The sequence below is a fragment of the Melopsittacus undulatus genome, chromosome Z, assembly GCF_012275295.1.
Source record: "Melopsittacus undulatus isolate bMelUnd1 chromosome Z, bMelUnd1.mat.Z, whole genome shotgun sequence".
Taxonomy (NCBI): Eukaryota; Metazoa; Chordata; class Aves; order Psittaciformes; family Psittaculidae; genus Melopsittacus; species Melopsittacus undulatus.
The window spans coordinates 28,529,174-28,552,088 of NC_047557.1; the positions used below are offsets into that span (position 1 = coordinate 28,529,174).

A 22,915-nucleotide genomic window follows, 5' to 3' on the forward strand; every position below is an offset into this window, starting at 1 on the left:
CAGTAAAAGTCTGCATATTGACAAGGCCAATATATTCTAGCTGACATCAAAACTCAACACCTTAAATCACATACCTTATCAAGCAGCTGTGTTTCATGTTCATGGATCTGATTTAGTGAGGAACAAGTATAAACATAAAATAAAAATATCTCCAGAGTTCTACTTACCTATAACTTTTAACAAGGTCGTAATTGAGCATGAACAGAACAACCTTAAGGCTGTATGTATCTTCCCATTATTCTACAGGGCAGCGGAGATGGCATCAATTTATTCAGGTGTTTGATAGCCTCTGGAGCACTCAGACATCCTGGGTTTGCTATTTGCCTTTGGCTTTCTGATCACAGTCCAGCTAAGCAGATAGCTGTCACTCACCTGGGGAATTGTATTCACATGACAAAACTTCCTTCACATGCTGAAAATACATTTAACAAAATAGTGGAATAACTCTCTCTTAATTGACCATTCACCTGCCCATTTTACTATTTTGTTTTCCTTTATCATCATACCCACTGGATTGTTTATTTATAAAATACATTTTTGAGATACAAAAGCTAAAGAGAAGTTCTTAGACCTGCCACAGAAGTTCCACCTTTAGGTAGGACAGAATCTCAACATATTCTGCTACTTGATACAAAATAGGTTTTTGTTTGGTTCACTTAGAACATACTAGTAAGTTTTATAATTTCATTTTATAGCTGCTATTGCACTAAAGAGGAAAAAAAAATGCCTTGATTGAGAAATTACAAATAAATTATACTGCTCAAGGAGAAAAAAAAAACAACAAAAAACCCACCCAACAAAAAAAAATCCCACAAAAAAACTGAGTACATATGAAACAGGAAAAAGCATCACAAAGTAATACTGTGAAAACAGAAAAAAATCTCAAACTTTTGTCTTCAGAGAGTCAATTACCTTTTCATCTGTGGCGTTTTATATTCCTGGTTGCAAAGACAGTGACATAATATGTTTAGTGCTATGAAGTTAATTATGAGAGAAAATGCGTATTTAGGAAGAATGTAAGTCACATGATACAGTAGATTTCTAACAGCAGTTAGAAAGGTTAGGGTAAATTCAGCCTTATTTTGATCCCATAGTCTTTAATAGGCTTAGATCCAGGCAAAGCAAGGTTTGTATTTCAAGAAGTGGAGACAGTACCTGTAAGTGGTTCTCAAATTTTGGATAAATTGTGAGCAATAGCTTGTTTAAATAGTATTTCCTAGGTACTATAATTCCATTTTGTAGTCAATACACATTAACTGCCATAAACAGCAATGATTAAGGAACAAATATACTGGAAGAAAGCATTACACAGATTAAAAAAAAATAGTTAGTTATGCAAAGGAAGCTGCAAAGTGAAAGGAGTGAGTCAAAAGAAAGGACTTCAGCAAAGATTTTCATATCAGTTGAACATGCCTGCCTTGGGGAGGAGAGGAGGGTGGAAAGCAACAACCAAAAAATTTCCACAAAAAGCACCAAAAAAACCACCAAAGCAAACAGGTGTTTTCCAGCCCTTTGACACAGGTTACAATAGGAATAAATGGTACTTCATCAAAGTACAAAAAGAAAGCCTTCAGACTGACATCAGCAACATGCCCACTCAGTGTTTTTGTCACCCCAAAATGAAACTAGCTACTGCACCTTCCCAAAACAAACATAATCATTAACTACGCTAATGTCAAATGAACGTTTTTAATTCTGCCTGGAAGATTAATTTTATCCTCTTTTTTTTTCTTCTGTATTTGCTTTCTACCAAAAAGAATGGCTTGCCCTGGTTTGGAATGGTTTGAGTGTTGCTGAGTCCAACAAGCACATAAACTCTCTTGCAAAGAAGCTTCCTCTCCATTATTTAATGCCATTTTTCTTTTCTAGAGACGAAAGGCAAAGGGCCCTCAGATTTACTGTGAGCAGCAAAGGGGGAAAAAAGAAAAAATACTAATTGTAGTTACAGTACAGTATAAAGTAAAAAAGAAGAAAAAAAGGAAGAATCCCTCTACAGCTTTCATTCTATTATAATTTTCCAAGAATGTTAACTACATTCTTTTATCTCTAAAATACTGTGTTGCAATGTGGTTTAAGACAAAGCTAAAGCCAAAATTCTAAACTACTCATAGATCAAAAGTTTTACATAATGATACTGGCTATTTTGTATACATAGATTTGAATGTTTCCATTTCTTTGATTTTGCTCCAAAGTACATATTTTTCACCAACAATGGTGAACTGAAAATATAGCACTTTAACTCTTTTATTTATTCTTCAGATGCTTAATGCTGTTCAGTTAGCACTAATTCTTACACACTTAACCTTAAGCATTTTTGGCAGGTGCTTCATATAACAAGATGAAGCTAAGGATTAAGTAGTAAGACTTTGATAAACTACAGAAACAGTAGTAATTACCACTGTATAGCCAGCATTGTAACTTGGTGATTACTGCTCCTATTCAACCAATAAAAACAGCCCAAAGCTAAACAGCAAGTAAACAACAGCTGTCACTTAATGACCACAAGGTGTATTTGGTGCTCTCAACATTGCTTCAGGTCCTTAACTACTCCACCAGGCTCAAGCAGAGAGGCTTCATCTTAAATACTGTCACCTGACCATCTGTGCTAGCTACTGATTTTAATACTGAAGTACCTCCTAACATTTTCACTTCACAACATGAGGAGAAGTCACAGTAAAACAGCTACAGTCACTTCAGAATTGCAAATATTGCCCATATGACTGACAGAAAAAATACATACCTGCATATGTTAAACTAAGCTTGAAGGGGGAAAGGGATCCTGAAATCATAGAATAGTTAGGTTGGAAAGGACCTTAGGATCACCTAGTTCCAACCTCCCTGTCATGGGCAGGGACACCTCACACTAAACCATGTCACTCAAGGCTCTGTTCAACCTGGCCTTGAATACCCTCAGGGATGGAGCATTCACAGCTTCCTTGGGCAACTCATTCCAGTGCCCTCACCACCCTAACAGTAAAGAACTTTTTCCTTATATCCAATCTAAACTTCCCCTGTTTAAGTTTTAACCCGTTATCCCTTGTCCTATCACTACAGTCCCTAATGTAAGAGTCTCTCCCCAGCATCCCTGTAGGCCCCCTTCACACACTGCAAGGCTGCTATGAGGTCTCCACACAGCCTTCTCTTCTCCAGGCTGAACAGCCCCAACTTTCTCAGCCTATCTTTCTACGGGAGGTGCTCCAGTCCCCTGATCATCCTCGTGGCCCTCCTCTGGACTTGTTCCAACAGTTCCATTTGGACTTAAGTAAAGCATTTGACACTGTGTCCCACAGCATTCTCCTGGAGAAATCGGCTGATTGTGGCCTGGGTAGGAGGATTCATTGATGGGTTGGAAGCTGGCTGGGTGGCCAAGCCCAAAGAGTGACAATAAATGGTATCACATCTAATTGGTGTTCCTCAGGGCTCAGTGCTAGAGCCAGTGTTGTTTAATATCTTCACTGATGATCTGGATGAAGGAATTGAGCGCACTCTCAGTAAATCTGAAGGCAACACCATGTTGGGCAGAAGTGTTGATCTGCTGGAAGATACAAAGTCTCTGCAGCAGGATCTGGGCAAGCTGGATAGTTGGGCTTTGGCCGACAATATGAGGTTCAATACGGCTGAGTTCAATACGTGCTGGGTTCTGCACCTTGGTCACAACACTCCCATGCAATGTTCCAGGCTTGGGGAAGAGTGGCTGGAAAGCTGCTTCATGGAAAAGGACCTGGCATGCTGACTGACAGAACTGAACATGAGCCAGCTTGTGCCCAGGCAGCCAAGAAGGCCAATGGCATCCTGGCCTGTATCTGATACAGTGTGGCCAGCAGGGCCAGGGCAGTGATCATCCCCCTCTATTTGTCACTGGTAAACCCCCACCTCAAATTCTGTATTCAGTTCTGAGCCCCTCACTACAAGGACATTGAGGTGCTGGAGTGGGTCCAGACTAGGGCAATGAAGCTGGTGAAGGGTCTGGAGCACAAGTCTGATGAGGAGCAGCTGGAATGCAGATGGAACTGGGGCTATTTAGTCTGGAGGAGGTTCAGGAGAACCATATTGGTCTCTCTAACTACGTGAAATGAGGTTGTAGTGAGGTGGGGGTAATTTACTACAACTGGTGTTCAAAAAAACCCCCCTCAGTCTGGCGGGCCCATTATTTTAATGAAGTACCTACTCCTTTGTTACATGAATAGCTATAGCTTCTGCTAACAATATGGGAGCTCTGTAGCACTTGGCTGAAGATCAGGTAAATAATTTACAGCGTAAAAAAATGCAAAGAAGAAAAAATACAAGACTAGTATGCAGAGCTGAAAAGCATACTTCCAAAACAACAGTCAAAAAAAAAAAAACTAAAAAGGACGAAAGAAAGTAAAAATCAACATAACTGCGCTATTTACCTTTCCTAGTCCTAAGAAACGGAAGAGCCACCTGCGCTCTTCACCTGGCGACTACTTCTCCAGCCGCCTCCGGACCTGCTGTTCAGCGAGGGTTTGTGGTAAACAGCCACCCGCCAGCCCCAACGGTGCCCCCTCGCAGGCAGCCGTTGGGAGCAGAGACCGCCTGACTGGCAAGCTGCTGCAGCTGGAATGTTCTCAACAGCCTTCCCTAGTCCGCGACAGCACTGCCCGTCATCGGAAACAGGGGACAGAGTGCTAAGTAAGTTTCGGGACGAATGACAACGCCCTGCCATACCCGCCTCCCTCTCCCTTTACTCTTTTAAGGCAGCGATTATCCACCCCACCTCGGCCCGCCGCCAGGTACGGGAGCCCCTAGCGCCAGCCAGGCAGACGGCTCCCCGCCTCTCCCAGCGGCGTGGGCTCGCCCCGGCAGGCTGGGGCAGCGGCACTCCTTCACCTCTCCACCAACTACTCCCGCAGGTACTCCCTCCTGACGGAGCACGCTCCTGCCCCTCCCTCCCTTCAGCACACGAGGGCTGAAGAGAAATGAAGGCGCGCGGAAGAAGCCCGAGCGGCAGCGCAGCCTGCCCCCCCCCACTGCACGGAAAACATAACAGTGCAACCCTTGACGCTCGCTGCCACAACACTACCCACACTCCCGCACACCTCCTCCTCCCCCGCCCGAGCCTCTGGGCTGAGTGACAGCTAGCGAATGCCAATAGAGCCGCTCTTTCTGTGCAGAGAGGCGGGCACTCCCCCCCAGAAGGCCAATGAAGGTGCTGCTTTCTTAGCGGCGGCGTTAGTGATGGGAGGTGGTGGGAGGGGGCCGGAGGAGGGGCAGCAGTTTAGGAAGAGGAGGGAATGGCTGTCATCAATGAAGTCATGTTCATAATCTAGTCCCTCGCTCCGGTTCCGCACTCGGGTGACTCACCGAGGGGGAGAGGAGCGACATCCAGCACGGCGCTCCTCGCGGGCGGAAGGTAAATACAACTTGCAGTTCGGTCCGCCCCCCGCCCCACTCCGTGTCCCTGGCACGGAGGTGTCTGAGCCGTCCTTTATTGTCAGCGAGAACGCCGGCAGCGCCTTGCCCACCTTCTCTCTTCTTCCCCAAGCACAGCCTCGGTGGCCCCGAGCGCTGTCTTGCCACCTGCTTCCTCTCCCCACATTCCCCGGTGCCCGGCCCTCCCGAATATTTATATCCCCCAGTGGGTGGAGAGAAGAAAGTTTTGATCCGGTATTTCTGGAATAATCACGATGCAAATCTCCTGGGCGGGAGGGTGTGAGGGGAAAAAACCCAACGACGTCGCTGGTGGCTGACTTGTGAGTCAGCGGCACCGCGGAAGGGACGGAGGAGCGGCGAGCCACCGTGCCCGCCCGTCGGAGCCGCCGTGTTCGCTGGGCAGCTAGCGTTTGTCAACGGCATGGCCAGCGGGCTCGCACGGCAACAACAGCCAGCTCTTGGCACCCCAGGGTCTTTGCGGCCAAGCGAGCGCGTCAGGAGCTCCAGGCGACGCGACCGGGAGGGAAATTGATCCGGGAAGAGACAGACCCCCGATACACCCCTGGCCAGGGCAGCTCGGCGGGCCGGAGGCTGCCTCTCCTGCTGCCGCCCCCGGTGTGGGCCGCCCCGTGGGCTGCTTTTCGGCGGCAACCTCGCGTGGCAGGGTGAAGTGCCCGGTGTCCAGAGGCGGGAGAGTGTGTGGTGGTGGAGCTTTTTCTCCGCCTTGGCACACGCTCGCGCAGACCCAGCCGAGGCAGGGGAAGTCGGGAGGCACGAGGAGGGGGAAAGATGGTGCGTGGGGGGAGCGGTCCTGCTTGCGAGAGTAGCGGCGTTCCCCGGCAGATCTGGGAGGCCATGATCCGGATAATCTCCGTGCCTGCCTGTCACACGCACTACACACACCGGAGAGAGAGGAGGAGGTGGGGGCTAGGACTTCGCCCGACAAGCTGCGGCTCCTGTTGCTTAACACAGTCTCGGTTTTTAACTGGGCAGTCACTCAAGCTATAAAGGTGTCTCGATTTACTTCCCAGAATAGCTTGTGTCGTTCCCCTCAGCTCTTTTTCCCAGCAGAATTCATGCCGCCCCCCCCAACACCCCCGCCACCTTGCAGAAGTCGGCGAAGCGGAGTAGCACAAAACATGCGCTTGCAATTTTGTATTCGCCTTCCAAGCAAAAAGCATTTTATTTCCGGTGTGCGCGGAAATTTATTTCCCCCCCTCCCCCCCGCCCAGCCCGGGTAGGGCGGTAGTGAGAATGCGTGCACACTCGTATGTTCAGGTAGACGCGGCTCGTCTGCCCCGTCGGGAGAAGGGGGCGGTGGCAGTCGGCACCTGGAAAAGTTCTCTCCCCTGCAGGAGGCGGGGGAAGGCAGCGGGTCGCTGCCGCAGCTAGCTCCCGGGCGGGGCAGGAAACAGCGGAGCCAGTCCCCCGGCCGCCGCGGGGAGAGGAGGCGTTGGCAAGCGCCGGTGGTGGCGAGGGGTGGCCTTTCTCGTCCCTCTGCTTGTGCGAGCGGCGGCGGATAAGGAAGTCAGCGCCGCCACACATAGGCACACAGACATGTTTGCTCGGCGTGACATGGTGGCAGAGGGAAGGAGCAGCGGGGGGACGGGCCCGGCCCAGCCCTGAGGCATGCCCTGGCCGCTTGCCCGCCTGCCGCCGCTGAGGATCTCCCAACACCCCACTGTGGAGGTACGGGGCCCTGCGCGGCCCGCGGCTAGGAGCGGCGCAGCTATTCCTTCGCGGAGGGGAGGTGGAAAGCGGCAAGCTGGGCTAGATGTCCAGGCAGGGACGCCTTAGAGGCTGTCGGCAGAGCGAAAACTTTGCAGAAAGCCGGAGGGGGAGATTGGGCCGCGCTGGCTGTGCGCGCCTGCCCCGGCGCCTCTGCGGTGGAGGCTGGGGGTGTGGGGCTGCGGGCGGCCCGGCGCCGAGGCCTGTGCGCCTCCCGTCAGGGCCGGAAAATCCGCGCGGCGCCGACGAGGCAGAGCGCTGCCGCTGGGGAGCGGACGGCCCGCGGCCCTCCTTCGCCCGTGCTCCGTGAAGTGCGCGCGGCCCGGCACAGTGCCGCGACTTCCCCTTCCCCCCCCCCCCCCCCTCCCCGCCCTGGCGGCTTTTCATTATGTTTGTGGTGCGGGGAGACAAGGAGTTGTTTATTTTGTCTCCTCCCCCCCGCCCCGCAAATTTATGATGGTGGAACAACAAACTGCACGCGGCTGGGAAAGTTAGAGCTCTTGAAAACTCGAACTGAAGTTACAGTTGACTGATTGTTAACGGATTGCGTTATGAGTTTTTTGGTGGGTGGTTTTTTTCCCCCTTTCCCTCCCTTCTCACTCCCTCTCACCCTTAAGAGTGCGTAGAGAGAGTAGTTAAGTGTCAGCATGACTGCACAGATCGCGCCGAAGTTGTTTTTCCTTGGCATCTGGTGCTGATGTTTGATATACGGACTTAACAAGCTTTAGGTTAACGCTGTTCTTTTAAGGCGTCGAATGTTTTAGATAGGTAAGTACATAACTGAAGAATTGAAGTTGTCAAGATTATTTTTTCTTACCACTTTAAGTGTTCTTCAAGCTTTCTGTAAAAAATAAAAATAAATTATATCGGATCCATGACATGACATTGTTCCACTTGCATTCTTTTCCGTTTTGCTTTAGATCTCTTCAGTGTTACTCGGTTTTAACCGCGGCCCCTAAAACCCAGACAACAAACATTGTGCCAGATTTTAATTCCTTTAGTAGTATACCAGTTATGTGTTCGGGGTGGACTTTATCTTCTGTGTAAGTTAGTATTGTTGTGCAAATAAAGGCACATTTTCTCTTTGGGAACCTAATTGCTCTGTCACTGTCTTTGACTTTGTTTGTATTGTTCTTTTATTATTCTAAGCGAAAAAGTGTACCAGAAGGATAGGATTGGAGGCAGACTTTCATGTTCGTGTCTATCAGTAATAGCAAGCAGAAAGGCTATATGCATAATGAGCGTTTAAAAGTAAATCTAAAGTTATGATACAGCATATGTGGGCTTGACACAGGTGAGAGTAGAGCTTCATTAAATACAGGATTTCATGAGTTATGTCTCAGCTTTAAGAGTGCTATTTCTGTGGTGTTTCATAGAACATACGCCAGAAGAGTGTGTTCAAAGCAGTCTTAGATCTTCTCTTTTGTTCATTTCTGAAGTGGCCTGTGATCGTTTCTTGTCAAGTTTGAAAAATGCTTTCACAAACACCTGAGGCTTAAAAATTGACAAGAGAAAATGTGCTCCAGCTAGCATTCTTATATTAAATATATTCTTGACAAAGGTCTGTATTAATAACTGCAGATATGTTTTCGTAATTTTTGTTGGACTTTTGAAGTTAAGGTCAAAATGTGTACAGTAGTGACTCTGAAAAATGTCTGCAGTTTTACTTCCAGTTTTCATGGACCTGATCAGTAATACTGCTGTGAACTGGTAATTCTTTTCAAAAGGAGACTTTTTATTCTTTGTGTGACTAAGAACATTTTAGCAAATTACTAATTAAAATGCCCTTTTTTTTTTTTTTTTGCGTTTTCTGCTGCAATCGAAATTCTGTATGTTTAAATAGTGTTTCCCGGACCTCCACCTCTTTTGAACTTTATCTGTTTAGTTTTTTATTTGTTTGATCCTCTACTGAAGTATAAACGCAGTGTTATGACATAAAGATCACTTGTGAAAGTGGCAGCAATGTTACGACAGCAAGATCACTTGTGAAAATGGCAGGAGAGAAAAGCTTATGCCTTATTTGCAAGATAAAATAAGGGAGGATGAATAAGAGAGAGAAGTAAAGTTTTCTCAAAAAAGAGCCTTGGTAGTTTGCAAACATAGCAGACTAATTCTGAGAATTGTTTTATTTGTTTCTGACACATATGCAGTCATCAGTTCTTAGGCGTGAACATTTTCCTGTTTGTCTCCACTTTGTAGAGAATATTTCCCATGTATCACTGCAGTGTTTGAGTATTCAGGTGGATCATTTAGAGCTGGGACCTTTGGAAAAAATGCTGAAAATAAGTTTCTTGTTACAGAAGTTATACATTTTAAAAATTTTCACTAGTATTTTACCATAACTAACTAGTATTTAAAACAGTCTCCTCCCTTTTTTCTCCTCCTTTCCTGTGGGGCTTTCCCATTTAAGTGAAGACAAGGCCTTGCAGTAGTAATAACGGCGAATTCCTTTCCTCCTGCCTGCGTCTCATTTGGCTTTTGTTTTTCAGAATCTAATGTGAAGATTATGTTCAATAACTGTGATTAACACCTGTTGTAAAGGTCATGGTAATGGAACTTAACCAGTTTCTGTAACCAGTCAGTGCTATCATGACTTAGTTTTCTGTGCCTGAAATATGCAGTGGAATTTGCATATATAGCAAACATGGACTTGATCTTGGGCATTGTCTGCAGTTAAATTTCTGGCTGTAGCTATCTGCCCTCCTCTTTTTCTGAAGTCTGTTTCCTTCTGCAGTAAAGCCATCAGAAAGGATCATATGTCTGTGCTGTAGTCTCCTTATTGAAAAGTCTGGTTGCATAGCTTATCCTAACTTTGAGAATTGTGACTTGTGGTGACGCCTTTTGACTGTCTGTAGTACATTCAACCCCCAGCTGTTAGCCAGCCATTTCTTGTTGCTGATTTTAGTTTTTCATAACAGGGTGGGCTGTAAGTTGGAGTAGTTGAGAAATTGCTTTATGAAAAACTGAAACAGCTACACAGCAGGAGTAAGAATTTCTGCAGGAATATTTGTAAGGCTTGAAGGTGAGGAGTATTAGGACTGTCATTTTGAAGTAAGCTGTCTCTGCATGTGAAAAGGAGCCTCACGCTACGTGAGTTCACAGTGAGGATTCTGGAGTAAGCGTACCACTTGTTCTGCTAGTTCTGTTGGTGTGCATGCAAGCGGTCTTTGGTAGACAGATAGACAAGCAGCTAAAGTGGTGTCCAGGGGTTTTTGTCTCTGGCCTAAGTGTCTGGATAAGCAATTAAGGTGCAGCATTTCTGATCCTGTGGTTTTGTAGTTTAAACTGCAAATACCCTTCAGGTTTCGAAGTTACAGTAAAGTTACACACATGACTATGCAAAGGCAGAATCTTTCAGTGTGTTTGGCTTCTCTTGTGTGAACTGACTAACTCTGGTTTATATTAGTTTAAGATTTTACTCTTCTCACTGATTATTTTTTGTTGTTTCATGTAAACCTACTTATTGATTGCATCATTGATGAAATGACAGTAGTTAAATCCTTATAAATATTAATTCATAGTGTTCTTTGGGGTTGTACAATATGAAACACTTGATTTGCTTCTAAGTGTTATAAGTTATTTGTTTTAATTTTGATGAGCTACTGTCATACTGTCATTATTAATCACTTCTTAAACTTTAAACATCTCAATTTGATGTTGTTTAGTAGATAATCACTGATAGTATTGTTTCATGTTTTCTGTGGTAGTATAATAAAGATAACTCCTTTGGCCTGTAGTGTATCACACTTTATAGATTTTCAAAGAGACATATACAGCTATAGCTATAGCTTTTCAAAGCCACTATGACTTCAACTGGAGATGTGTGGGTGAAGTAGACTATTTTTTTGTGAAGGCAAAGTTACATTCTGCTTTGCAGGGTGTATGTGGCTGTTGCATGGGTCCACGCTTCCTTTCCATCATATCTAATCGGTGCAGTTTGCTTACTTTCCACTAGCTGTCCGAGGCAGGGGATCTGGCCAGAGCATCCTGGCTGAAGTTCAATATAGGTTGACTTAGTCATAGAAAGGCAGAAGTTGTATTGGATGGTAAAAGGAAACAGCCAGGAGAATTAGAAATACTTCCTGCTCTGACATTAGACTTAATGTGTGCCCTGTGTCAAAATAGTCTATAATCTCTGGATCTTTTTGGGTGACCAGGTGGTCTTGAATGCCAAAGTAATGCAGGTGGTTTGTTACCTGCTGTGTTCTTGTTTTGGACCTACTAATATTGCACACTTTCTTCATGTGAAGGAAATCTGTGCCTTTGTTACCTTCAGATTAATAGCAGGTTTATACCAAGATACATACCATGTCCTGTGCATCCTGAAGTATTGAGCCAATGGAGACCCTATTGTACGGTGAACTAGCTACATCTGCAAAACCTTCTAGGTGCAAATAAAGTGATAGTGCAGCAGCATTTCTGCTTAGGGAATACACCCTCAAATTCTTTGTAATGTAGACATTCATTTTCCTAAGCTGTTTGATCTAGAAGTAGTTGAGCAGAGTCACTCTCTTCAGCTTCATTTCTTGGGTTTGTGGCTCTTCTTGTATTTTCATCTGCCTAAAGTTACCTTGACAATGATAGATATTTTTTCCCCTCTCTGCCTCAATTCTGATGTGTCCAGCAGAGGTGGGGAAATTCTCTGAGACCATAGGAAGAACTGCTCCTCTACTCTGCTCTCGTGAGACCTCACTTGGAGTATTGTGTGCAGTTCTGGTGTCCTCAACATAAAAGGACATGGAACTGTTAGAACAAGTCCAGAGGAGGGACACAAGGATGATCAGAGGGATGGAGCACCTCCCATATGAAGACAGGCTGAGAAAATTGGGGCTGCTCAGCATGGAGAAGAGAAGGCTGCGTGGAGACCTCATAGCAGCCTTCCAGTATCTGAAGGGGGCCTACAGGGATGCTGGAGAGGGACTATTCATTAGGGACTGTAGTGATAGGACAAGGGGTAACGGGTTGAAACTTAAACAGCATAAGGAAGAAATTCTTTTAAGAGTGGTGAGGTACTGGAATGGGTTGCCCAGGGAGGTAGTGAATGCTCCATCCCTGGCAGTGTTCAAGACCAGGTTGGATGAAGCCTTGGGTGATATGATTTAGTGTGAGGTGTCTCTGCCCATGGGAGGGGGTTTGGAACTAGCCGATCTTAAGGTCCTTTCCAATCCTAACTATTCTATGATTCTATGATTCACCACAACTGATTCAATCCCCCCTAATTTCATTTGGGGCTGTTTACAAAAGAGATTGGTGATGTTGGTGTACATAAACAGAAGAAGGGATTACAGTTCAAGAAGAGGTATGTCTCGTTTGAAGTCATGTGTATAACACTACGCTCATGAGGGTTTTGAGGAAATTTTAAGGTTGGACACTTGAGAAACAATTAGGTGTTATGTAATGCATTTGAGAATCTGGGCCAGCAGCTTTATCATCGTTACCATTTGGGACAATCAAATAGAAATTTCTATTAATTTAAGTCTTTGTAATCTGTTAGAAGAATTTGTTTTTCCTTCCCTCTTCCTCCTTCACCTTCCCCTTGTAATTCAGACAGGCACTACTACTCATGAAAAGCAGTTCAAACAAATGTGTCAAGACTGACTTTGACAGGGAGTTTGCTTCATTTTTCTTTATTTCACTACAGGCACCAGAACTTACCCAAACTAATACCAGTGTTATCTGGATTGAGCCTGGCCACAGTTGTACCTGTTGTTTCTTTGTAGATTTTTGGTTTGATTTTAATGAGACTTCCATAAGGACTTAGAGGAATTAGATACCTAGCTCTTACTGAATTTTAGTTAGAGTGGAGTGCCTAACATTTGTGGGGTTTTTTTATACAATCTCAGTCTGAGTAAATATAAACTAAATTAGTTTTGACATGTGTTGTATCATAGGGATTTTATCAGTTCTGTTCTATGAACAGATCCTTAGTTGGGAGAGCCATGTATAATGTGTTCTAATGTATGGCAGTACCTTTCTTTTAAAATTTTGTGGACTGTTTTGCCAGAGAAAACTGCTTTGTATCTTTATGTCCATAGATATCTTTGGACAGGATATATTGCTTGCATTCAGGTAATGTTTCCCCAAATGTTATGTTATGCTGATACAGATCTTATATATTACTTCCTCCCCTCTCCCCCACGACATATGTTCTTTGATATACAGAATTCTCGGAATACAAATCTGTTTAAGAAAATTCACAGTTCTGTAGGATTGGGTGAATTTATGTTCTCTTAAATAAAGATAATGAAGTTACTTGATCTGGTGTAGAGGGTGCAACATTTCCCTCTTTGAAATTACTGTTTTTCAAGGATTGGATGCTTTGTAGCCCATTGAAAAGAATTTCAAATTTTCCAAATTCATGTGTAGGACATAATGTATATGTAAATGACAGTGTAATTAGTGGATTTGAGACTGGAGCCAGTTAATTTTTATGAGAACAGCAAGTTGAACTCAAAAGTGGTGAATAGAGGGGATTTTAATACCAATTTTTATGCATAGGTGTAAGTAGAAGTCTTTTGTGTATTTCGGGACACTGTGTGTTCATAGTAATTTTGTAGTTGATTGTGTTGCAGTTCTGTATAAATTTTTCTGGACAGTGGTGGTGCTAGGTCCTGCATTGTTAAATGGACTGAGTTTGGCTTATAATGTAGAGAGAGAGTCAGCTTGTGAGAGTGTGCATCTTACCTTTGGCAATGTAAAGATTGACTCACATAGAAATGTCTGTTGTCCTTCAGCCAAACTGTATACTTCCATTAGAAGCTGTGGCTGGCATAGTATGTGCAGTTGTGAACATTTGGTAACTTGATTCCTTTGGCGGTAATGTCATGGGACAATAGGGGACCAATTAGTGACTAGACTTTTTGTTTTGAGCAGAGAAATTTCATAGGCATCTCCCTGTTTTACAGTGAAACAGGATCCCAAGGCAGCTTATTTCAGGTGAGGGTATTTTAGTTTAGTGAGTTAAGCATTGTTCTAATTTGTTGCCTGTAATCAGAAGAGACTAGTAGCTATTAAAACATAACAAAAGGAAATTTATAAGCAAAAGCTACTAAGATGGTTTTGATCCTGACAGAACAATTAGGTAATGGAGGATAAATAAGTGAAAATGGTCTTGATGTAGTAGCATTTTATCTTCTGTTTAAGTTCTGATAAGTAAAGACTCTTGCTTGTAAAAGAGGAAAGATGATTGATTCTGTAAGCTTGGGATTCCCTTACTGCTAGCAGTAAGCACCAGCCTACTTTTTTTCTTACATGTCCTGCAGATCAGCCTCATTTTTGTTTTGTTTGGAACCTTGGGAGGGTGCTTAAGTTTTTTTTTGGGCAGCTGTTTCTTAATTTGGCTACCAGCCAGGGTGTTTGCAGTGTTACAGTGTGGCTTTTTGTAAAGCAGTGTCATAACAAGGTTACACCACTTAAGTTAGAAAGTAATTGCTGCTCACTGTGGATAGTGATAAACTCAGATATGGAAGGTGGAACTCTACTGTGGTAAATTCTGTAAGGAGAAAGGCTAGGACAGGGAGTCATCTTAGGTCTTTCTAATGTACCACTTCATTGTAATTGCCTTGTAGTGTACCAAATTATAATGGTCTTTAATAAGACTCATTTTTCATCGTATTTGCTCTATTACTGTGAAGCATGTAATCATGGACAGGTAGGCTTACTATAAAACTACACCCAAAGTAAATAAAGGGAATAAGAGTAAGCCCATCTAATGGTCAGCCTCTGTTGAAAGTGGTGATTCCACTTGCTTCCTTGTGTCGACACTGGGAAGTTGTTTTTTTTTGTTGTTGTTGTTGTTTTTTTGGGTTTTTTTTTTGCTTTTTTTTGGGGGGGGGATGGGTGGGTCGTGGGGTTTTCTTGTTTGGGTTTGTTTTTTTTTTTTCAATAGATGGTATTTTTTCTCTTAAATAATAAAAATGATTCTCATGGCAGTGGGGTATACCAAGAAAAACAGCTGATCTTGTTGGCAGCAACTGACAATATTAATTTTGTAAAAAATATGGCAGCTGCATCACTGTGTTTCAGTACTGTGACATCAGTAAACAGTTTTTCGTATTAGACATTCATAAAAGTTCTCAGAAATCTGAAGAAGAATGATAAAAGTTCTCAGAAAACTGGAAAATATTTCAAGCATGTAGCTCTCATCAGTTTGTTCTACTAATAACACAAAAATAAAAACACAGCAATAGAACATTTTCCAGCCTAGGTAAAAGCCTGTCATTTGTTCTCAGGGCAGTTAGTGTTCTGCAAGCCTCTTGAGCTGCGCTCTTCTGGTTTGTGACATTGACAGAACCCCTCAATTGAATTACAACTCTTCAGTCCAAAGTAATTGTCTTTTCTATTGTCCATTTGATATTATGATTGCATAGGAGGTAACCATAGGGGTCCTACATTAGTATCTAACTTTTAAAAAAGTCAGAAAATAGTCTTAATCATCCTTTTCATATTAGTTTTGTAGCATTACAATATATGTTAGAAGTATGAATTTCAGTGCATTCACACCTGTTTAGGGAGAGATTTTTGAACATACGTTTCAGAGGTGCCCAGCTGTCTTACCTGCCTTATAATACTGTGACCCCACTTAACACATCTGATGATAGAAAGTCAGTTGAACTACCATGGTCTCTGGCAGGTATTTCTAATAGTGTACCAATTGCTCTGTTCTGTGAATTACATACAGATATACAGAAACTGACTGAATTATCAGGATCCTTCCTTATCCTTCCAGTGAGCTTTTAGAATGGTGTTCGAACTAATGTGCAACATTAGGATCATTTAAGCATTTTCTGCTGGTGACAGCATGTATGTGTGTCTCTGTGTGTAACGATTGCCAGTGTATTTTTTTAATGTCCCTAATGTCATAGGAATTCTAGTTTTGTTTTTGTTTTGTTTTTGTTATTAGAGCTGTTCTGCTAATTGAAAAGGAGACAGAAAATAGATGTCCACACCTACAGACCCTGGCGCCATGCCTCATCCCGGTCCTTCCCCTGGACCAGGACCTTCACCTGGACCAATTCTAGGACCCAGCCCAGGACCAGGGCCATCTCCTGGCTCAGTTCACAGCATGATGGGGCCAAGTCCTGGTCCACCCAGTGTCCCGCATCCAATGCCAGCAATGGGGCCTACTGATTATCAACAGGAAGGCATGCACCAAATGCATAAGGTAATAGTTTATTTTAAGTGACCTTTTCTTCCTCAAATTCTCTGTGCTGATTAAAAAAACTACTTACACTGCATTTAGACCTGCATAACTGCTATTACATGTTGTGTATCATCTGAAAAACTGCAGCTGCACTTACTTCTTTTATTAAAGATGATGCACTTATCAGATTAATACAGTTTCCTTTTTCCTAGTAGGCTACTTTGAACTATAGTTAGTAGTGTGCAAATCTTCGTTTGTAAACTGTACTAGTCATTAAGATAGACATTTCTAGGGGGAAAAACCGTTGAATTATTATATTAAATTCCTGTGATAGACCATTCTAATAATTTTTTATTTTTTTCCTTCTTGTCTGTTTGGATGTGTCTTGTGTTTTTCAGGGGTTGTTTTTAGTTTTGCATGGAATTTTTCTCTTTTTTTCTAATTAATAATTTTAGCTCTTAAAGGGCTTGTGCTTCAAAATTTGTTTACTCTTCCATGTTGATGAAAAACCTGGTTTCCAAGTTATTTTATAAAGTCTCCGTCTTACTGAAGAATTTAAAACTGCATAGTGTAGAACATGTGGCTGATTGGACATCAGTGGTTGTGGCATACGTTTAAAATCATATATGTGCTTAGACTATCATTAATATTTTTTGCTTTGAGGAGATACTTGCGTGGAAGTTTCTTCATGAGAAAAGTCTCTTTATGTATAGTCATTTTTATTTGGTTTAGATTTAGAGCTTAGGATAATTTCAATTTCACTGATGTTCTACTCTCAGAAATACGCAGTAACAGCTTACAGGGCCAAGATACCAAAAACATTTTGATAACTGTTGTTGATTCCACTTGGAATTGTTATATGCATATAGGAAAAATTTGCAATAAAAAATTAAAGTAATATAAATATATTTTAATTGTCCTCTTAAGTTGGCAACTTCGTGATGTTGCCATCCACATATGGATCCTTTTCATTCATTAGAACACTTTAAAAAAGTTGCAGTTGGCATTTCCTTGTTTGTGGGTTTGGAAGGTTAGAACCCAAGCTTCCAATACTCTAGTGAATGCCCTAAGCTTCATAGACTTTCAAGGGTTTTACATCCTTCAGTTCTGTCTTTTCTTTATATTTTTAAAAGCTGCTGTACCCATAGAAGAGGGTGGCACCAGGAACTTAGAACGGTTGAATGCTCCATACCATACATTTTTAACTCCTGTATTGTTTCGCTTTGTGTGTTCTTCAGACACTTAATGTTACATTAGCAACAAACCAACGAATATATTCCCATGAAGTTCTTTCAGAGACTTCAGGAGTGTCTCAGGAGTTCTGTGAGCCAGAGTAGAAGCTCTCCCTTTGAGATGGCACTGAAATGCTTTGGAAAATGCACCATGAATGTGAAGTCTGGACAGCTAATTCAAACCTAACCAGTCAGTATAGTTATAGTAAAATTACCTTCCCTTTTCTGTATCCTGATTCTGATAATGGAACAAGGCTGTAATTTCACAACTCTTTATTTTAGTAGAAGCAGCCTTTTGTCTTCTAGGTTGCCACTTTATGATTTCCAGCATATCTTTGTGTGTGTGTGATTAAGGTAGAAAATGTGTGTGTTGAGCTGATTCAGGTCGGAAAAAAAAAAAAGGCTTGGTTAATTTTTCAGTTTAGATCAGTTTTTCAGTCTGTTTTCCTGTGCAACCCCAGAAGCAGTGTACTCTGACAACTGAGGGAAGGGTCTCTTTGAGAAATGCCGTGGAAGGGTGCCTCTAGGCTATTTTGCAAATATTATTTGAGTGTAGTTCCATGTAATCAAAAAAACTGGTGAGCCACCTGGAGTTTGACTGAGTAAATGTTTTTTTCCTGCTTAGTATTATGTAAAGCAGTTGGGCTTTGAAGTTGTGATGGAACATAATGCATATTTGTTTTTCCTAATGAAATGCTGTAGAAGTGAGAGATTGCACAGTGTCCGAGTTATGCAGTTGCTTTTTGGGGTACACATCTTTCATATGCAGTGGGATGTGGTTCTTCTAAAATTCACAAACTAAGTAGGGAAACACCTTAATTCTATGTTAGATGTTTGACTGGTTTACAAAGAATAATATAACACATGAAACTAAAAAAAAAAACCAGCCACAAACTATCCAACAGTAGAGAAAACATTGATTGATACAAATTGACATTAATAAATAATAATTCCTAAAGTATGTTTACTTAAAAACAGTTAGTATGAAATTTAAGACTGTATACTCCTTTAGTAACCAGAAAAGCCTTCCATGGGAAAATCTGCTGTTGATTGCTGTAACAGTTTTGATAGAAACAGTAAATCAGCTATCTTTCTTGAAAATTTTATAAGTAATGTTTAGACGATTGAATTGCCAGGGAAATATATTTACAAATTGTTCCAAAATATGTCTTGGGTGCAAGATAACTATATTTAAGGGAAATACTGAGAAGTCTATTGAGGGGGAGACCATGCTAAATGGACAAACTGTAGCAGCCTCAGAGAGTCTTGTAAAGTGAAAATACTTCAAAGCTGGGAAGATATTAAAGGAAAGCATTGTTAAATGGTTGCCTTAGTCTTACTTCTCCTTAGCATCCACATACAAGCTCCTCTGGAGGCAGAACATTAGGTAAAGATGGTTTGAATATGAACTGATACAACCTTCTGTATGCTCTTGTGCTCAGCCTGGGTCAAGTGATTTTAACTGCTTAACTTTTAGTTATGACAACAGTATATCTATTTGATTTGCACGGTTCTCAGTTGAGGAATGGGAAGAGTACTGTTAGCTCTTGGTTTATTTTCTCTTCCATTTAATTTTAACCTGAAGCATAATCGCTTCTTTTCTTAGTTTGTAATAGGGTGTTCTGTAAATGGTTACTGGCTATGGAAAACTTACCATGATGTCATGGGCAATATTACTGGCTTTGGTGAATTAGAGAAAAACTGTGTGATAGAAAGAAATTATCTTCCTACAGAAATGTTTCTTTTTTTTTTTTTTAACTAAACATATTATTTGTTTACTCAACTGTTCCATTTAAACAGAAGGCAAATGGTTTCAAGATTTCAAATATTGCTGGTTAACATATATTTGCACATTAGACATCCTGGAAACCTTAAAATTCTGTCACGGTCCTGGAAGTAACACCTTTTTATTCAGCAGCAGGTTCCCTGTATTATTTTTGTTGTATGTGTTTACATTAGTGAAAGAAGAAAGAGTGGTGTCAGCCTGGAAAAATCAGTGGAGATCTCATGTGAAATGGTGGTTTGGTCATTTAAAGGAGAATAACAGAGTTGTTTGGCAATCCCTGCTGCAAGAACAGCCACGGTTGGTCTGATTGTCCCCCAGTAATGTATTCAGCTATTCTGTGCAGTTATGTGACAACACACTGCTCTTTGGTCTGTGTAATTTTTGCTGCTTTAGAGGATGCATAGCCTAAAATAAATCAAGTCTGATACTTGATCTTGGTCTCTGATTTCAAGGCTGGTGCTTTGTTTATTTGTTTATTTGTTTCAAGAAGGTGAAGGAAGCAGAAAAAGATACCATAATCTGGCCGTTTACCTGGAAATAGGTCAAACTGTGATGCAGTACTGTCTGTCAGATGACCTTAGTTACTGAATTCACAGTAAAAGCAGTGTAGGCAAAGTGTTCCTTATGCGTTAGGCATTATGTAAAGTCTGTAAGTCTGCCAAGTCTGTAGGTGTGGGCTTGCGTACAGTTGAAGCTCATCCCTCATTATGTTTTTTGTAAGCGCTGTTTATATATCTGGCCTGTTCTGTGTTTGTTCCTGCTTATGGGTCCCAATGAAAATACTAATGTATACTCAAAAGTTGAATATCTCAATTTCTTGTTTCTGTCATATAATAATAATAATAATAATAATAATAATAATAATAATAATAAAAGTACCTCAGTTTGATAGTAGTGCTTTATTGGTAGTATGTATTACATTTTGCAAACCAACAATGTTATTGCGCAAGATATCTCTAAATACAGGACTGAACAATTTACAGAAACTGCATTGTGTCTGAGATCCTTTCTGTAGTTTTTAACCTGTTACATAAAGTTATCGTTAACTCTAACTACACAGTGGTTCAAAGAAGTTATGAAAAATAACTGGTTTTCAGTTCTTGTAGTCCTTTACTGAATTGTCTTTTATAGGGTTTTTCCATAGGCTGTTGAGGTATTTCTAGATCAAAAATACTCTTGGAAACACAAGTCTCTTTGCGTAAATTGGCAGTACTGTGATCATTAAAACTAATTTTGTCTTCAAAGAAGTTTATACCACCTTCATCTTTTGTAGCTTTTCCAGTAAAAACCAACCTGATTGTGTTCTATCTTTCCTAATCTGTTCCAGATAAATTTAACTTCAGTTTTTTTCACAGAATAATATCTGCAAACAAAGAGAAGAAAACTGCTTTCTTGATGTGTTTAGGCTCCCTTCCATTCAACTTGAAGCATTACAGTGTGCTACAGGGTTTTTTTTGTGTGTGTTTGTGTAGTTTATTTGTTGTTGTTTGGTTTTTTGTTTGTTTGCTTTTTTCAGAATACTTCTCTTACAAAAACCCGTTCTGATCAATTCCACAGAAGCATTCATTCAGTTGATGCTTTCTTGTATGTCTTTACTTTCCTGATTGATTTTGAAATTTCTCTTTAAAAGACCACTTATTTGTTGTTTTCACTGCTGCTTGTTGTTAATGCCAGCTCCTTTTTCCACCTTCTGTGTGCTGGTACTTCTGATGCCCTAGGTGTGCATGCCTTCTCCTTTTTAGTCCCATCACAGCTGTCTGTATTCACAGATGTTGCACAGGTGCCACCCATTAGTGCAGTGACACTTATCCTTGCAGTAACACCACAGATGTGTACAGGTAGAGTCCTCTTTTCTGGAAATCAGATCCAATTTTCTGCACAGTATGTTCCTCCTTTTGGTGGCCCTAAAGACTGTCCTTGACACATAACCATGATAAAATCTGGCTTTACAGGTGTTCCAGTTTCCGTAGTTTTCAGCTCCTGCAGGTAGAATGTGAACTGAGTGTTCTCTCCCACATTGATTATCTTTCTAAGTAGTGGCAAAGGTAGAGAAAGGTATCTTCATGCCTCAGAAAAAGGCAATGGGATTTACTTCGTAAACACAGAGGAACTATTTTTGATGTGTCAGTCATCTATCTCTACATTTCTACTCCATATCCCAAGTTCTTGTAATCGTAAATAGCTTCCGTAGTAATAGCAGGTATTTTTCTGATAAAAGTTCTTTTCACATAAGTTACTATATCTTCCTGACAACTAAAAAATTAGATTAAACATAAAAAATCTATATTAATTCTTTTCTATAATGTTTTTCCTTTTAACCTGTAGTTTCTGATAAGAAAAAATTATAGTGAAATCCTTTAAAACACTAATAAACACCCCCCCCAAAGCCCCCCCATGTGCCTAAGCATACTTCCAGTAAGATTTGATTTTTTTTTCTTCCACTATGCTAGGTAGAAATTTTGTATCAAGGGGTTATAATTTAAAATTTAGGGTAATGATTTCCTTTGTAGAAATGAAGACCTGTGTTTACTTCTGCTTAAATTGATCCATGTGCAACAGATTGCTCAAAAGGAAGAAATGTGACAGTATCTTTTTTGTGTGACTTGATGTAGCTTTTTGCACACTGTTGTTACTTGCCTATGTTTCCAGTGGGGAAAGTTTTCTTAATTCTCTTTTTAAAAGGAATTCTCAGTAAATAGGTTTGCATTTAGATAAATGGATTGCAAGCTCTCCATTCACCATAGCGTTTGCAAAACCATTTACTATGTATGCACATGTTACAGAGAGGGACAGAGTTGCATACTTCTGTAAAGAGATGATAAAGAAGTGATGCCAGCCTATCTTTCTTAATGCTAAGCCTTGCAGAGCGCTAAGTTAGTGAGCATAATCTCTTTCTTAGTTAAGGACCTGATGTAATTTTTGCTTTCAGGAAAAAAAACTTACTCGTTTTCTTAAGACATCATCTTTCTAATGTTAGTTTTCCCCTATTTTCACTTTCAGAGACCTTTAGTTTTTATTTTGGAATCTTTTCCAATGTCCTGCATGCCTTCAGCATGTTTTTGTGATGCCAAGCTGTCTTCTCTGTGCTCCCTGAAAAAGGCACTTGGCCCTGTTTTGCATTTCAAGTACTATGGGAACTGTAGTTTTTGAGGAGTGAAATAGATGACAGGAACTGTAGGGAGCACAAGTACTTGATTAGAACTATGTCTTCCCTCCCTTGACTGCCTGTCCCTGTTTTTGCCTGCAAAGAATTGGTTACCTCCTGCAGTGATCTTTGTTTTTTAACAGAAGTGTTTGGGGCATTCCAATAGAGCAGTGACTGAAAGGGCAAAGTTTGGACTAAAAATAACTTGAGCCAGGCCACAGACTGTGCTTTCGTAAGTTGGTGTGTGTTACACTGCTTTGTAATATGAGGCCGATAGGATTCATATGTTTGTACTTGGGCAGTTTGCTTCCTTGGGTTTTCTGAACAGTTCATAAGGAAAAGAAACAAAAAACAAACCAAAAAGGCAACAGAACGGACAGGCAGTCTAGTGGTGCTCTGTGCTTCCCCATATGTCTGATTGCAGGGGTAAACATTCCTAATATATGTGTTTTGAATGACTACCAGGGGAAGTTTATATTTATCTGTTTAGA

General features: G+C 41.5%; 1 protein-coding gene across 3 annotated transcripts in view; it reads left to right on the forward strand.

Annotated features, from left to right (window-relative positions):
- The first annotated feature begins 5,254 nt into the window (after positions 1 to 5,254).
- SMARCA2 (SWI/SNF related BAF chromatin remodeling complex subunit ATPase 2) overlaps positions 5,255 to 22,915 on the forward strand; it is a 115,103-nt gene continuing 97,442 nt past the window's right edge. Inside the window, exons 1-2 of one of the 3 annotated variants that reach the window (XM_031054295.2) lie at positions 5,255 to 5,371; positions 16,022 to 16,282. In XM_031054295.2, coding sequence (XP_030910155.1) covers positions 16,058 to 16,282 — 225 coding nt within the window. In that variant the 5' untranslated portion in view covers positions 5,255 to 5,371; positions 16,022 to 16,057. Of the gene's footprint in view, positions 5,372 to 6,836; positions 7,081 to 16,021; positions 16,283 to 22,915 lie in introns of those variants that run through there. The other 2 variants (XM_005155011.3, XM_031054296.2) reach the window with 2 other exon arrangements.